This window comes from Gymnoscopelus microlampas (genome assembly GCF_963454915.1).
Source record: "Gymnoscopelus microlampas genome assembly, chromosome: 13".
NCBI lineage: Eukaryota > Metazoa > Chordata > Actinopteri > Myctophiformes > Myctophidae > Gymnoscopelus > Gymnoscopelus microlampas.
The window spans coordinates 15,237,822-15,253,591 of record NC_139950.1 but is presented as its reverse complement, the minus strand read 5'-3'; the positions used below and the strand labels follow the sequence as shown (position 1 = coordinate 15,253,591).

The following is a 15,770-nucleotide window of genomic DNA, read 5'->3' as shown; positions in this document are numbered from 1 at the left end:
ACACCATGACTACATTGACAATTTAGCAATTATCATGAGACACAGGGGGGTTTAAATAAACACAGGACTAACTAGACACAGGTGGAACTCAAAGACAATGAACACAGGGATTGGCTGGGGCAAACAGGACACAGGTGGACTCAAGTTAGCAATCAGGGTCGGTGAGACAAGACAGATAACAGTGACTAGGGTAGACAGGAAATACTAGGAACATTATTACAAAATGAAAGGAACACAAAGATAGATAGATAGATAGATAGATAGATAGATAGATAGATAGATAGATAGATAGATAGATACACTCGCACAATATATACACCAAGATGCACAGCATACATAAACATATTGATTGTCCAGGCCGGTGAGTTACAGATATCGTTCTCCAACGCAACTGACATGCCTTCTCTATGAATTTTCCTAAAACAAAAACGTCCTTATTGACCAGCCAACTAAACATAATAACATTCAGACATCCAAAACAAATCTGGATTCTTATCCTGCATTTTTTCAAATAAAGAATTTCTTACATAATTGTACAGTGGACAGTGAAAAACTAAATGAAACTCATCCTCCACAACTCCCAGGTCACAAAGAACACACAATCACTGCTCCTCAGGAATGCCAGTATACCACCTCAACTACCAGAGGTAATGCACCAGATCTTAGCAGGGCACTAAAATAAAACTCAAGGAGATAGATATCCTGACAACTCAATACTCCAGGGTCTTGAGCTCTGCAGTGTTGTTGGCTCCGCTTCTTTTTTTAAGAAAGGGAAAAATAACTGAGGAGAGGAGAGGAGAGGAGAGGAGAGGAGAGGAGAGGAGAGGAGGAATTGATGGGTTTTCAGTTTATGACAGAAGACAAACCGTGACTGTGCGAATTTAACAGGAAAAGCATGGTCATTCCTCTTAGGTGAAGGAGGGAGAGGAGAGGAGAGGTAACAGTATCAGTGAATCATATGTATAGGTTGCATTTCCTGGATTTCTTTCATCAAGTATAGCCTACAGGAACTGATCACATTGCATTTCAAACAAATACTCAATATATCTTTTTATTGTCTTTATTGTGTTCTTATAACTTTATAGATTCACACAATGCTCTCATTACTTTACTATCACATACAATATTTTATCTCCTCCCTCACCTTTGATTTTATTACATAAAAATGTCGGGTGGAAACCTTGTATGTTCGAAACGTACCTTTATATATATATATGTTTAAGTACAATTAGTTAAAGGTAGGGTAAGTGATATGTTTTGGTTAAAACAAAAAGTATTTTGTTAAAAGGTTAAAGCACTATATTCTGATAATAATCATTGCTATAGAGTGTTTGTTCAGTAACAGGAGTCTCCCCGTCTCTCCAGCTCTTTAATAAACAGAAAATACATTTTCCGGTAGGTGTCAAAATCTCAGCCAATCAGGAGAAAGTACCCATTTTTTTTATAGTGTTCCAGTTCCAATTTTGCCTGCTCATTTCTTAGTGTCATCACTTCCAATTTCACTTGTTTAATCTATATCCTGATTGAGTTATCTATCCTGATTGGATACAATTGGAAATGAAACTGAAACTGAAACGAAAATGCATTTTCTGTGTTATAAAGAGCTGGAGAGACAAGGAGACTCCTTTTACTGAACAAACACTCTATAGCAATGAGTTCTATCAGAATATAGAGCTATTTAACACTTATTTTAACCAAAGAAAAATGTCATCTACTGTTGCATATGACAAATCCTCTCCCAGATTATGAGTTGATCATTACTACAGCTGCTGTGTAGTAATGATCATACTGGGTGCTGGACACTACTATATATATACTGGGTACTATAAAACTATAAGAGAATAAAGAAGGAATGTTACTATATGCAAATCCCTCCTGGGATTCTGTGGATGATTAACTATGCAAGTTGTCTTATTATATCTTATTTATAGAGGAACATATAACCAGAAGAGAAGGTTCCCTCTCCATCTCTGTCTCTGTGGCCCAATTTCTCTCTCTGTGCTGCTGAGAGAAACGAGAATAATACTCAATAACACTGGCATAGCTACGTTTTATGGTGAGATGTAGAAGTGTAAAACAGACATAATATAAAGGCCTATTGATCAAATACAGATGTTCTATATTATACAGACTAGTCCAAACTCTGGAATGCATATATCTGTCAAAAGGATAAAACACAAAAAAGCTAGAGAACTGATTTCCATACTTCTTATTCAGCTACATCAATGAATCAAACTACTGAGGAGAAAAATGCATGAGAACATCAGCCATACAGTCCCCCGTCCACTGATTGGTTGTTTTGTCACTGTAGCACAAGAACTGTGATTTGATGAGACTGATGAGGCTGCTGTGCTTTATTGACCACACACACACACACACACACACACACACACACACACACACACACACAGAGATAGATAGTAGGATATGAATGATCACAATGTGTTCATATTAACTGAACTTGACCATTGGCATATGCAATGAGTGAGGAAGGATTATTTTATCAGCAGTTATGCTTTGTTTGGATAAAGGTGGAGAGCAGGGGAATGACACAGCAAACAGTCCGTCCAGGCATACGCTGAAGAAGGCATTTTGGGAACATGTGGTATGTGCCCTAACCATTCGGCTATTGGGTCATTGGATTTAAGCTGTTCTTTTACATTTTTGAAGACTCTCACTCATTTAAGAATTTGCTCTCGATTTAAATGGCGGGAGTGACTCAAAAGAGCAGTGGAGGTTTAATTGATCAGCAGGTGCTTCCAATTGTCTAATTGCGCTTTCCTCTTTATATACCTGACATACCCTTCCTGGATTCTCAAGGAGTCTCCTTGATTTTGACCATTTCTCCTTGATTTCTACTTGATTTGCGGGATTTCTACTGTTTTTCGTGTCAAAGCCCCTCCGCTCAGTATACAAACCCCACTCACTGATATGTAGCCAGGGCCATTGTTGTGTTCATGTTCATTTGTGCTGTTTGTTGGGTTTGACCTGCAAATCCCCTAGGCTATGTGATATAAAGTTTATAGCAGCATGCTGGACCTGGCCTCAGGGTTATGTACACACACACACACACACACACACACACACACACACACACACACACACACACACACACACACACACACACACACACAACAACAGCAGATGAGCTGTAACGTTATACAGGACTTTGATTTAAATGCAAAGCAAGCAGCAGACCAAGCAAGGTTGGGATATATAGACTTGGTGCACCAATGTAATCTTGTGTTGTTGTTCACATACCTGTATGTGAAGTCAAAAAAGGGCAAACGCTTTAATTACAAAAAGGTTTCATCAGTTGTGTCAGCAAAAACCCACAGTAGCACTCAGAGTGCTACAGTGACATAACAATCGCCGTATAGGGACTTGATAGTTACGTGGCCGTTCTCTTCTCATGCATTTTATAGAGGCTTGGGCAATTGATCGGATATTTCACCTGGGCGTTGACCATTGGCGAGTGACAATGCAGATTTATTTAAGCTGTCTATTATACTGTCTGCACATATTCTTTTGGTGCAAAGCATCCCTACGTATAGACTACTTAGAAAGATAAGCACACAAATAAAGTAAAATAGAAAAAAAATAATTGGACAAGCAAACATTGAGGATTTGATGGTGTATGTTCTGTACCTGAGCTACGTATTGGTGTGCATGTGTGTAGCTTCCCTCCGGTTGACAGATACGATCACAAGGTTTCTTTTCCTTTACAGACATTTATTAAATGCCGTGAGAACTGAATAAATAAACATAAATACAGCATACATTAATTCGGTATCACATTTCTCAAACAAACAAAACATACAAACAAATACACTGGCAACAATAAATTACCTCATTGGCCGCGTCAAATTATATGGGGGAAACAATCTTGAGGTCTTCTTTACACTGTAAACTTAAACAGCTCTTCTTCTTGTATCTTAACTTAAATCTTTTAATTTATAATCTCTTCTTTAAACAGTACCACCAACAACACTTGACATTCTCTGTTTGCTGCTTGCTGCATGCTCTAGTGCTGGTCAGAGCAGAATGAATGCCTCTGCCCCTGCTCTGGTAATTAACCAAAATCTAAACCACCCTTGCTGATTGCTTGATTGACTGATCTAATTCAGCTGCCAGGTCACTGTGACCCCAGACATCCAAGAACTCAATTACACAGCATTAACAAAGAGCACAATCCAAAACATGAATTGACCAAACAAAAAACATTATGAACTTCTTAACTTATTCACTTATTTATAATAATATGAACTTTAATCATGATGGCAGCTACAGTGTGTGTGTGTGTGTGTGTGTGTGTGTGTGTGTGTGTGTGTGTGTGTGTGTGTGTGTGTGTGTGTGTGTGTGTGTGTGTGTGTGTGTGTGTGTGTTCCCAGAATGCAGTTTCCTTGCTCGTTCATAATCTGATCTCACATAACACCCAGCACACTGTGATCTAATCAATACAGCACAAGGGTCTGTGGAGAAGCAAGTGTGTGTGTGTGTGTGTGTGTGTGTGTGTGTGTGTGTGTGTGTGTGTGTGTGTGTGTGTGTGTGTGTGTGTGTGTGTGTGTGTTGTGTTGAACACACAGTGACCTGTGTGTTGAACACACAACAAACTGGAACATGGACTAGTAATGTTCCATGTTCCAGTGTCTATTGTCTAATGGGGGCAACAACAATGACATGCATGTCATTTGTGTGTGCACGAAGGAGCTGCAGAAACATACAGTATACAGTCCGGCCTGAACCAACAATATAAGACAATACTTTTTTCTAACTGAGGCAATTGAAAAACCATACACAGCCTTTTTTTATGGGAACGGAACGATTGATTGATCGTAAATGAGTTTCTCGCTCTCCCTCTGTGTAAATAACCGACTCGTATATTTCCCCCATCGGGGCTTAAACCCCATCTTGAAACCTAGTATTTTCCTCTACACCATGCTCTATCTGCTACTTTTGTGGTTGCATTTTCGCTGAATGTTCTAGAACAGTGGTTCTATTTCATGTCATGGACCCCCAAAATGATATGTATTTGGCCACGGACCCCCATCTCAAATATTTTGTTCCAGGGACCCCCAGAAGAAAAGATTTGAGTTACAAATGTTTGCTTTAAAAAAGGTTTGCACAAATGATTTTTCAAAAATAGCAGATCTACAAGCTCATAGCGCGATGAGCTTGTATAACTGCTATTTTTGAATATTCAAAGTATAAAAGGTTAAAGTGGTTAAAATGATTTTGCTGGGGACCCCCTGGAACCCCACCACGGACCCCTGGGGATCCCCGGACCCCACTTTGAGAACCAATGCTCTAGAATACGAACGCTAGGCTTGACACAGACAGCTTGACAGAACGCGAAGAAAGAAGGTGCAGACTTAACAGCTCTCTCAACCTTGCAACATGTACTTCTTCAACTGTCCTTCATCCATCACCACGGATACCAATCATCATCACCATGGTTACTGCAGCAACTCCTCGCCCATGGGGTCCTTGAGGAGTTACGGCTCTGTAACTCTGAGACGGTATACAGAGGGAACCGACAGAGTTATGATTTTACTGTTTGGGTAGATTGGAGTCCCAGAGATGAAACATAGTATCCGTTGTCTGTCTGTCTGTCTGTCTGTCTGTCTCTCTGTCTGTCTGTCTGTGTCACACGCACGCATGCACGCACGCACGCACGCACGCACGCACGCACGCACGCACATGCACACACACACACACACACACACACACACACACACACACACACACACACACACACACATGCATGCACACACTTTTATCGACTCAAATGACTCCCTTGTGTCTCTCTTTTTCACTCAATCTGTCTTTGTCTTTGTCTCCCAAGTCCCAACACACACACACACACACACACACACACACACACACACACACACACACACACACACACACACACACACACACACACACACACACACACACACACACACACACACACACACACACATACAGAAAATCCTCAAGGAGTCTTTGTCTGGCAGGACTAAGCTGAGGTCCAACAAAGAGGGACTGTGTGTGTGTGTGTGTGTGTGTGTGTGTGTGTGTGTGTGTGTGTGTGTGTGTGTGTGTGTGTGTGTGTGTGTGTGTGTGTGTGTGTTTTCACAGCTTGTTGTTCTGAAGCAACAAAGTCAAACATCACCATGATTAGTCTCGGGAGACTGCAAACATATCTCTGTCTGACACACACACACACACGCGCGCGCGCGCACACACACACACGCGCGCACACACACGCGCGCGCGCACGCACGCACGCACGCACGCACGCACGCACGCACGCACACACACACACACACACACACACACACACACACACACACACACACACACACACACACACACACACACACACACACACACACACACACACAGATCTATTGAACAAGCTACAGCTGTCTGCACTGTTTCATCTTTGCATGTTTGCTGTATTGATGTGTACAATCGGGATGTTATCTTTGCTCCTGACTTATAGTTAGTTGTGCGCTGGTGTCGTGCACCAGGAGTAGCCTGATTTACTGTATATCGTCTCTGTCAGGTGGAAACGTATATGTCCAAAGCATACCATTCAGGATTCAAATTCAAAAGTAGCATAAGTAGCAGATCTACAAGCTCAAAACATGTCGCTTCGCGGCACGTTTCAGGCTTGCAGATCTGCTACTTTTGATGCTTTTGTGTGACGCTGTAGTATGATCAAGTAGGGCGTAATTTATGAACAATCTCAGAGATATTCTCATTTTGAATCCATAAAGGTGATAACGTTTTATAACATGCTATAACATGATTTTATAATGTCGTTTTTTTTTTTCAGGGAACAAAACTAAGGAGGGAGTTGTCTCTGGTGTAAATACAGGTAAATCAAGTGATAACATTATGTTACAATCATTTCATCTAGGGCTGCAACTAACCATTTCTTAATGACATTAATGATTATTACAGCAATTACTGTTTCGATTAATCAAACAATCGACAAATGTGTTTTCTTTCATCATCTATTCTTATATTTTATTTATGAAAGAATTGTAATATATATTATCAACTCGATTAGTCTGATTAGCCACTTAAGCTTTATTGTATACTAGAGTTTCGGGTTTTTTTTTTTTCATGAACGTCCTTGCTTGTTTCTGTCGCTTGTTTTTGAAAACCTGGCATAAACCTGGCATCCCGACTGACATCACTGACGAATCCTTGGTATTTGTACTTCCGGGTTGCATAATGATGACATCACTGTCGAATCCTTTGGTGTCATGAACCTACGCTGGTTTGTTTACCAGATTTAGCAGGACAACGTGCTGTAGGTGCCCGTCGCTGTTTATTTTTGTGTTTGGGATGTACATGGCACGTGAAGGACGGACATATTGTGATCAAGACATGAGTGAAGTGAAAGTAACGGCCTGGGTGGAACAAAAGAGGTACGTAAGAAGGGGGCGGGGGGGGGTTGAAGCGAAGGACCTGCTTGTGTGTTGTTGTGGAGATGCGCAGAGTTCAATGGCGGCCGCTCGTGTTGTTTCGGCTCAAGCTGTCGCCGTTCGGTGTCGGTGGTGCGCACGGTAAACGGTACGAAACTGTTTCACCTTCCGTTTTGTCCATTATTTTCTAAAAAAAATGATTATCAATTATTGTTTATAATTGAATAAAATTCATTAGTTTGTTTAACTGTTGCAGCCCTAATTGTTTTATGTAATAATAATATATATATAGAATAGAATAACATGTATTATTAGCCTTTATAATATATTAAAGTATGTGCGACTTGAAAAGGTTACGGTAACTACTTCCTGTTTCCTGTACATCCGTCCCTGTATAGTGGCCCAGAAAACGACAGACCAGGCCAACATCGTGGCTGACACCACAGTAGCCGGGGCTAACGACGTTGCTACCGCAGCCGTGGAGGGAGTGGAGAACGCAGCTGTGTCGAGCGGAATGGTCAGTGCGGTGAGTCTACTTCCTGTCATGTAACATCCTGTCTATTGTACCATCTACTTTTTATACGTATTGTATGTTACTCTGTTTTTGTATAAGGTCAACTTTGTTTTGTGTGTGTGCGTATGCGTATGCGTATGCGTGTGCGTGTGCGTATGCGTGTGCGTGCGCGTGCGTGTGTGTGTGTAACCTGGGGCCTATTTTTTTATCAAACAAAGGGTGGGTGTAAAATGTTTTGGAATTTGTCCATACAGTCCATACTGTTCTTAACCAGTTTTATCTTTCTTTATCCCCAAATCTATGGTGATTGGCGGAAACAGGAGGAGGCGGGACCAGTGGCTCAGGAGGTGCCTGATTGGTTTGGGGTGGTGGTGGTGGTGGGGGTGGGACTGCATGGCATGATAAAAAATGTCTTTGGTCAGCCTTAGGGGGGGTGATCACTAGTGTAGAGGCTTAAATTGTCCACTGGAAGTATGTTACTTATTCGTTTGCTCACTTTAATATTTCCCAAAAAAATCTTCTTATACTAAAATAATTCATTCCAAACGGTTGTAAAAACTGTATGCTTCCAAATTCCACACTGTATGACACTGACTGACTCTCTCCGTCCCACTGATGAGTCTAATCATCAACATGTCACGTTGACACAATATACACCTGTTCTTAATCAACTCTAATTATCAAAGGTACATGTTCTCTTAAAGCAAAAGTCCTCTAATGTCAATACTTGTACAGACATATACAATGAAACAAACATATGAATTTAGCAATTATCTATCTTCTTCAAATATTTAGGTTTTATACCATTTTTACTCAATTCACATTATTAATTATGAAATATCAATATGAAATGTTATCTCTGTGGTTTGGCTTCCACAGCTAGAACTGAGTCATCAGCAAAACCATAATTTTCTTATGGTACAGGAGTGTGCTCCTCTCTTGAGCTGCGTGTCAAATTTTTAGATGTGCATAAAAGTTAACCTCTCGAACCGCAGCATCCCTATTCTGGGGGAACTTTTGCTGGAAATAGCCGATCTATAAGCTCACAACGCATGCCGTTTTTGACTCTGCAAAGATTTTTGCGTAGATGGGAAAAGGAGCGGACTAAGTACTGAGCCGACCCTGGTCAAGTTTGCTAAATATAGAGGGTTTAAGTGGTTGAAATATAAAATATAAAATATAAAGTATGATATATACCTGGGTAGCGACCACACAGGTACGCTCCACAAGCACCCCACAGTTTTGACCGATGTGTTGTTTTGCCAAGTCTATGTAGTAGCATCTGGACCATTGTGTGATCGCCCCCTTGTGGAGGTTGTGAGAGTGTATGAACCTTTTCACTGCAAAACCATTTTGACTAGGTAAACATGGCTGAAGGTAATGTCTATTGTAGCGTGTGTTTCATTTAGTTTATAAAACAATTAAGTTAAATAGACCCACAAGTAATGTTTTTGCTGTGTGTTTACGCTTCAAAATGGCTGTTGTTGAGTAAGGCTGTAGGCTAACTAACGATTAACCTGTTAATCCCTCCCCCCCCCCCCCCACTAATATGATTGATCTACTGTGTACTACTAAATGATTTTTTGTAAGCAATATGTGGATATATCGGATTGTACTTGAATTGATGGCTTTTCAATTATTTTGAAAAAAAAAAATGAAATTGGGATGATTAATGCTCATCCCAATTTGTCTGAAGTCAGATATTTTGAAATTGCTTGACATGTTTACTCAGAGGTCAAAACTATGTTTGTGACTATCAATTAATTGATTATTTGATTAATCGTTTCAGCCCTGGTTAGGAGATCAACTTTTTCTCAGTTTCACAACTCAGACATTTGACTGTGTCTGGCTTCATTGAGCAAGCGGACTGACGTTTTACACAGTTCCTGCATGTACTGTACTGTTCCTCTCCAAGGGGAATAATGAAAGCCTCTACAGCAGTCTGACAACATTTCACACGCATACTTCAGCATATGAGCTAATATGAGCAAAACAGCAGTTTGTATAAAGTTTATTGAGTTTATTAGGATCCCCATTAACTGGTGCATAACAACAGCTAATCTTCCTGATGGGGTCCACACATAACATAAAAACATGACATTAAACAAGACATTGCAGGACAGCGACATTAAAGATAGACCTACATTTTCCTTCAAACATTGTGACTTTTCCATAATATGCAACTTATTCTCCAATTCCCCATTTCCTTGGAAAGAATTAATGCTTACAGTACCTTAAATTATATTTTTACACCAAAGTAGGTTAGTCCAGGTGTGTCTTGGGATTATGTGACAACCACACATTATTAATGTAACATATCGTTGCTGTAGGGCAAAAACCTCTTATCTCCATAGTCTAACCTTTTGGGTTTTTTCGTAAATTAACGCCCTACTTGATCATAACACAGCGTCACACAAAAGTAGCAAAAGTAGCAGATCTGCAAGCTCAAAACGCGCCGCAAAGCAACACGTTTTGAGCTTGTCGATCTGCTATTTTTCCTAGTTTTGCATTTTAATCCTGAAAAGTAACAGTTTTGGATAAATGAGGTTTCCAACCGACAGAGACATCATACAGCTTTACAAAAAGTTATGAATTATGATTTAATTATACTGTATTATACCAGCACTTGTTTCCCAATACAGAGGTACATTCTATACCCCATGTACCGTATATACTGGCTTAGATAACAGTGGTGTGGTGATGGCCAAAGTATAAGATCAGGCATAGGCGGTTAAAGCCAATCACTTACCAGCGTTGTGCTGGCAGTAATTTCCTTTTCTGACTAGCATCGATCAGAGAAATAAGCATAATCCAATCAGCAAACATGACATTGTAATATTGAAAACCTCTGTAACCAAATAATGATACAACTTTCATTTCCATAACATGATTACAGCCCGAGGCCAGTCAAATCAAATGGAATAATGTCGCTCCAAAAGCATGAGCAATTATCAAGCCTCATTCTGACATTTAAAACTAACAACGCATGGATGAAAAATGAGCATATTGTCGACAGTGGAAATGTCTTGGCATTGTCTTGTCTGATTATGTGAATGATGCCTGTTCAAAAACTGAAGCCTCTGTTCAAAGAACCATATAAATCCAAAATACTGAATATAACAGCTGTAAGATGTAATGACTGAGGTTTACAAATCCCATGATAGTGATAAGTATTATACAGAATGCTATAAGTTGTGTACTTTCACATAATGAGTAACATTCAAACTACAACCTATTTATAATTACAATAATATGTCTGCAGTATAAGACTGATATTGCAAGATAAGTCAAAACTGAATTATATGGTTCTTCAACGGAAGGCTTTAATTCAACCTTCTTACAAACTGGTTAACAACATTCACCAGTTGTGGACATTAATCTGCTTGTATTCTATTAACCACATTCACCTGGTGTTGAGATTAAAGGTAGTGTAAGTGATATTTAGTTAGTAAGTGTTACATCGCTCTATATACCCATAGTAATGATCATTATAGTGTGTTTGTCCAGTAACTGCCTACCCAGCTCTTTAATATACAGAAAATACATTTTCAGGGTAGGGTACCAACTTTAACCAATCAGGAGAGAGAACATAATACAGAATACAGCTGGATAAACAAGTGAAACTAGAAGTGATGAAACAAAAGGGGGGGAAATATAGCAAACAAGATTGGAACTGGAACACTGTAAGATTGGAATTAAACATGATCTTTGTGTGGTTCTCTTTCCTGATTGGATAAAATTGGTGTCCCGTCCTGAAAATGTTATTAAAGAGCTGGAGAGGCGGGAAGACCTGTTACCGAACAAACACTCCATAAATATAGAGCTTTAACTATTTAGCAAGAATCTTGTTTTTGTTAACAAAATCATATAACTTACGCCACCTTTCAACCGCTAGTATTCTCATTTACCTGGTATCCTGCAGGTGTGACTATATCTCTGCTTAGACTTTTACAATGCAATCCACTGCTTTACTTTCAACACTTAACATTATATAATGTGCGTTGCTCTTTTTTCCAGCTTAACCCCAGTTCAATCTATGCTACAGCCTTCCACTTAGGTGTTAATTTAGCATTGTACTGTACTGTATGTGCTGTATATATAACAGTGTTGTCTGTCTGTCTGTCTGTCTGTCTGTCTGTCTGTCTGTCCCACAGGCTGACCTTGGAACCGCAGAGCCTGCTGCAGAGGCTGCTCAATAGGTGAGACCATGCGAGAGATGCGACGCATGCGTTCACAGAGCCCTACACTGTAGAGGCGTCATGGACTTTCTGTCCACAGTGGACACAAGTCTATGAGTGTAATGTAAAATATATTTTTTTTAGGAAAATTATACTTTTGCCTAAATCTTCTTGACACTGGCGCACCTCTGGTAAAATTGCCTATATCCTTATGGAAAAGATCATGCTGTTCCCACCCCAGTAGTATAATTGCCATGTCAAGAGTGTGACAGAGACAATGTGACTTAGGCAAAAATTATAAATAAGTCTGGAGTAAGTCACTTACTCCAGAAATAATTTGGCCTAAGTCAGGTTTACAATTGCTTAAGTCGAAACACACATTGGCCTAAGTCATTTAATCCTCTTATGTTACATAAATGACAGACAGCGTTATTTGTCTGTCAATAGTCATATATTGTTATAAACTTTTTGGGTGAAATGATTATGAAATAATGTAGTTTTGGTTCAGTTTCTTCTGTTTTCAGATTTTTTTTTTCTGATCGGCAAACGGTGATAGTGTGTTGTGTGCGTGCATGCGTGTGCGTGCGTATGTCAAAATAACTCGGTTCAGTTTGAAATGTTTCTACTGAATTAATGTATGATCAATTCAAGCATTCACATGAATAGAAACACATGTACACGTCAATAACGCAGGAGTATCATGCTGGTTTGCATGTGCCAAATGTAAACGATTATGCCGATCATGAAAGATAATTGCGATTATCTCAAGTAATTGTGATTAGGCGAGTATGTAATAATTGTGACAGGCCTAGCTGTCGGAGTGATAACATCACCCTGATGCTGCAATGATGCAGATAGGACAGACAAACAAGCTCTCTCTCTCTCTCTCTCTCTCTCTCTCTCTCTCTCTCTCTCTCTCCCCCCCCCCCTCTCTCTCAGAATCTCATCCTTAGTGTGGTGCAGCAGTGACCCCCTCCTCCCCCTGGTTCCTGTCTCGTGAGAAGAGGACAGAAGGAGTGATACGGCGACGATGACATGCAGACAGGGGGAGCGAGAGAGACCACGCCTGCACCCCCCCCTCCCTCCCCCCTTATTACTAGCCGTTCATGGTGTCAATCTGTCTGCTAACGTTATACCTGCCATCCCTAACGTTTTCCTCCGTGATGCTGTTAATAATTCTGCCAAATATTAATACCACCGGACCAACATATGCGCGTGCGCACACACACACACACACACACACACACACACACACACACACACACACACACACACACACACACACACACACACACACACACACACACACACACACACACACACAGGATTAAAGACCCCACTCCCAATAAAAAAAGAGAGTCCCTCTTTTCAGGGTGTTTTGCCTCGCAATGGCATGGTTTTGAGGTTAGGTTTATAAACATAGTTTCTGTGAGGTTAAGGTTATAGGTTTATGAGAGGTTAATGTTATCTAAAGGTTATGGATAGGCATATTAGGGGCGGTCCCTGGGCGAAACACCCTGAAAAAAGGGAGCATGTTTTTTGTGTGGTTGCATACCTGGTATGCATTTACTCAGCCTCTGATTGGACAACAGACGGCCACATACCAGGTGTTTAATGCTTGAGGCTTTTAATGTCACATCACAACATGTCTCCCCAGGACCCAAACATACACAAATGTATTATGAATTAACCAGGTATAGGCCCCATTTAAATAGTGAAAATGGTGAAAATCTACAACCTCATAGTGAGGTTGTGGATCTGCTATTGTCACTATTTCTTACATTTTTAATGGGGGTTTTGTTTTTAAGATGAATCATTATGATTACTTTTATGTTAAGAAAGGGATATCTGGGTCCTGACCCGTTGTTTGGGAGACACTGCTTTAGAAGTATATGCAGGGTTTTCAAGGGAAAACTTCAAAAACACTGCACAGAAAAAACAGATTTTTGGCAGAATGGCTCTTTGTTTAGGCAGACACTCATTTCAGCTTTGAAATGATATTATTTGCTGACGCAAACTCGCCCATGTAAGCCGTCGCGCGCGCACACACACACACACACACACACACACACACACACACACACACACACACACACACACACACACACACACACACACACACACACACACACACACACACACACACACACACACACACACACACAGCCTTCAAGAGGAAATCTGCTTAGTGGCTTTCAAGCTAATTGCCTGGAATAATTCAAGTGAAGGTTTATTATTCGTGTCAGAGTCCTGGCATGGTTTTTACCTCAGAGATCGATAAGCGAGCGCTATGACATCAGCTTTCAATAATCACTCCTTCATTTTACACTGAGCTCACCGGCCAATGAGGGGCCCTCTTTCATAAAGTTGCCACCATACAGGCCACACCTCTTCCCACTGTCAATCACAACCATGGTCCCCCCCCCCCCCCCTGTTAGTTGGTGACGTGACAAAAAAAAAGGTTTTAATCAATTTACAGTTTTGTTGTTGAAGTGATTTGTGAGACTGCATGTTGCCTTACTGACACAGAATATCACACACACGCACACGCACAAGCACATCCACGCACAAACACACACACACACACACACACACACACACACACACACACACACACACACACACGATTATTAATTTGTGTTGATGTCAAAGCTTCTTTTATAAAACAATAGAAAGTGAAATGAAATTATAAAATTTTGTTTCAAAAATCCAAAATAGTGTACCTGTGTCTTTTGTTCTGATTTCACTGTGACAGCAAACCTCACGTCATTTGGCCTCCATCCATTCAAATCGTATTCATTTTGTCAAGTGGCTGAATTCCGCCGGTTCTGCTTCGGCATCTACCAGGTCACAAATTTGTTTTTATATACATCGTTGCTGTCGGGCAGCAACAATGTGTAAATTAACGCCCTACTTCATCATCCTACAGCGTCACACAAAAGCATCAAAAGTAGCAGATCCACAAGCTCAAAATGCGGCGCTTTAGAGTAATTTATTTGAATCCTGAAAAGTAACAGTTTTGGGCAGAAGAGGTTTCCACAAGACAGAGGCGATATATTTTTTGCTGTACATCGCACGACAAAGTATTAGGGCTTAAAGACCAGCTGTATGGCTGTTCGTGACCATATCGTGACATACGGTATTTCCTAGTGAAACAGGGGGCTGGACCAATCACATGGATGGGACAGGTTGGGGGCGGGTCGTTCACTGACATGCCATCTTCTCCGGTTTACTTCCCGTATCTGCATGATGTAGGTGGCCGCCTTTTAAGGAGACCGGAAATAGGTGAGTCTATTAATTCCAAATGGGAGAAGTGAACGTGAACACAGTTTCTAAACGAGTATACCCCATGGTCACTGAACTAAATACTGGAATCAATCGCCACAAGCCACACAATTGTCAGAACATTTTGACACTTAAATAACTTTTTTCAGAGACACAAATCAGGAGAAAATCTTTATTTAACAACCTTTCTCCAGCCCAGCAACACGCTCTCGTGAGATCTAGCACCAGTAAACATAGGACGTTTGCGAGACCTGCCGTCAGACGGCACCCACTTAGGTGCCATTTGTATGCCATTTGTGTATCATTTCGTCTCTAGTGGTTACAATTGGGATGGCCTATCTTTCTATATCTGCCATCTTTGCTGAAGCAC

At 40.6% G+C, this 15,770-nt stretch overlaps 1 protein-coding gene across 4 annotated transcripts in view; it reads left to right on the top strand.

Moving 5' to 3' along the window:
• sncga (synuclein, gamma a) overlaps window positions 1–14,820 on the top strand; it is an 18,546-nt gene extending 3,726 nt beyond the window's left edge. The window contains exons 2-6 of one of the 4 annotated variants that reach the window (XM_084076650.1): window positions 6,826–6,867; window positions 7,822–7,940; window positions 8,258–8,284; window positions 12,092–12,136; window positions 13,055–14,820. In XM_084076650.1, coding sequence (XP_083932776.1) covers window positions 6,826–6,867; window positions 7,822–7,940; window positions 8,258–8,284; window positions 12,092–12,136 — 233 coding nt within the window. In that variant the 3' untranslated portion in view covers window positions 13,055–14,820. Of the gene's footprint in view, window positions 1–6,825; window positions 6,868–7,821; window positions 7,950–8,257; window positions 8,285–12,091; window positions 12,137–13,054 lie in introns of all 4 variants that reach the window. The other 3 variants (XM_084076649.1, XM_084076652.1, XM_084076651.1) reach the window with 3 other exon arrangements.
• The last annotated feature ends 950 nt before the right edge of the window (window positions 14,821–15,770 follow it).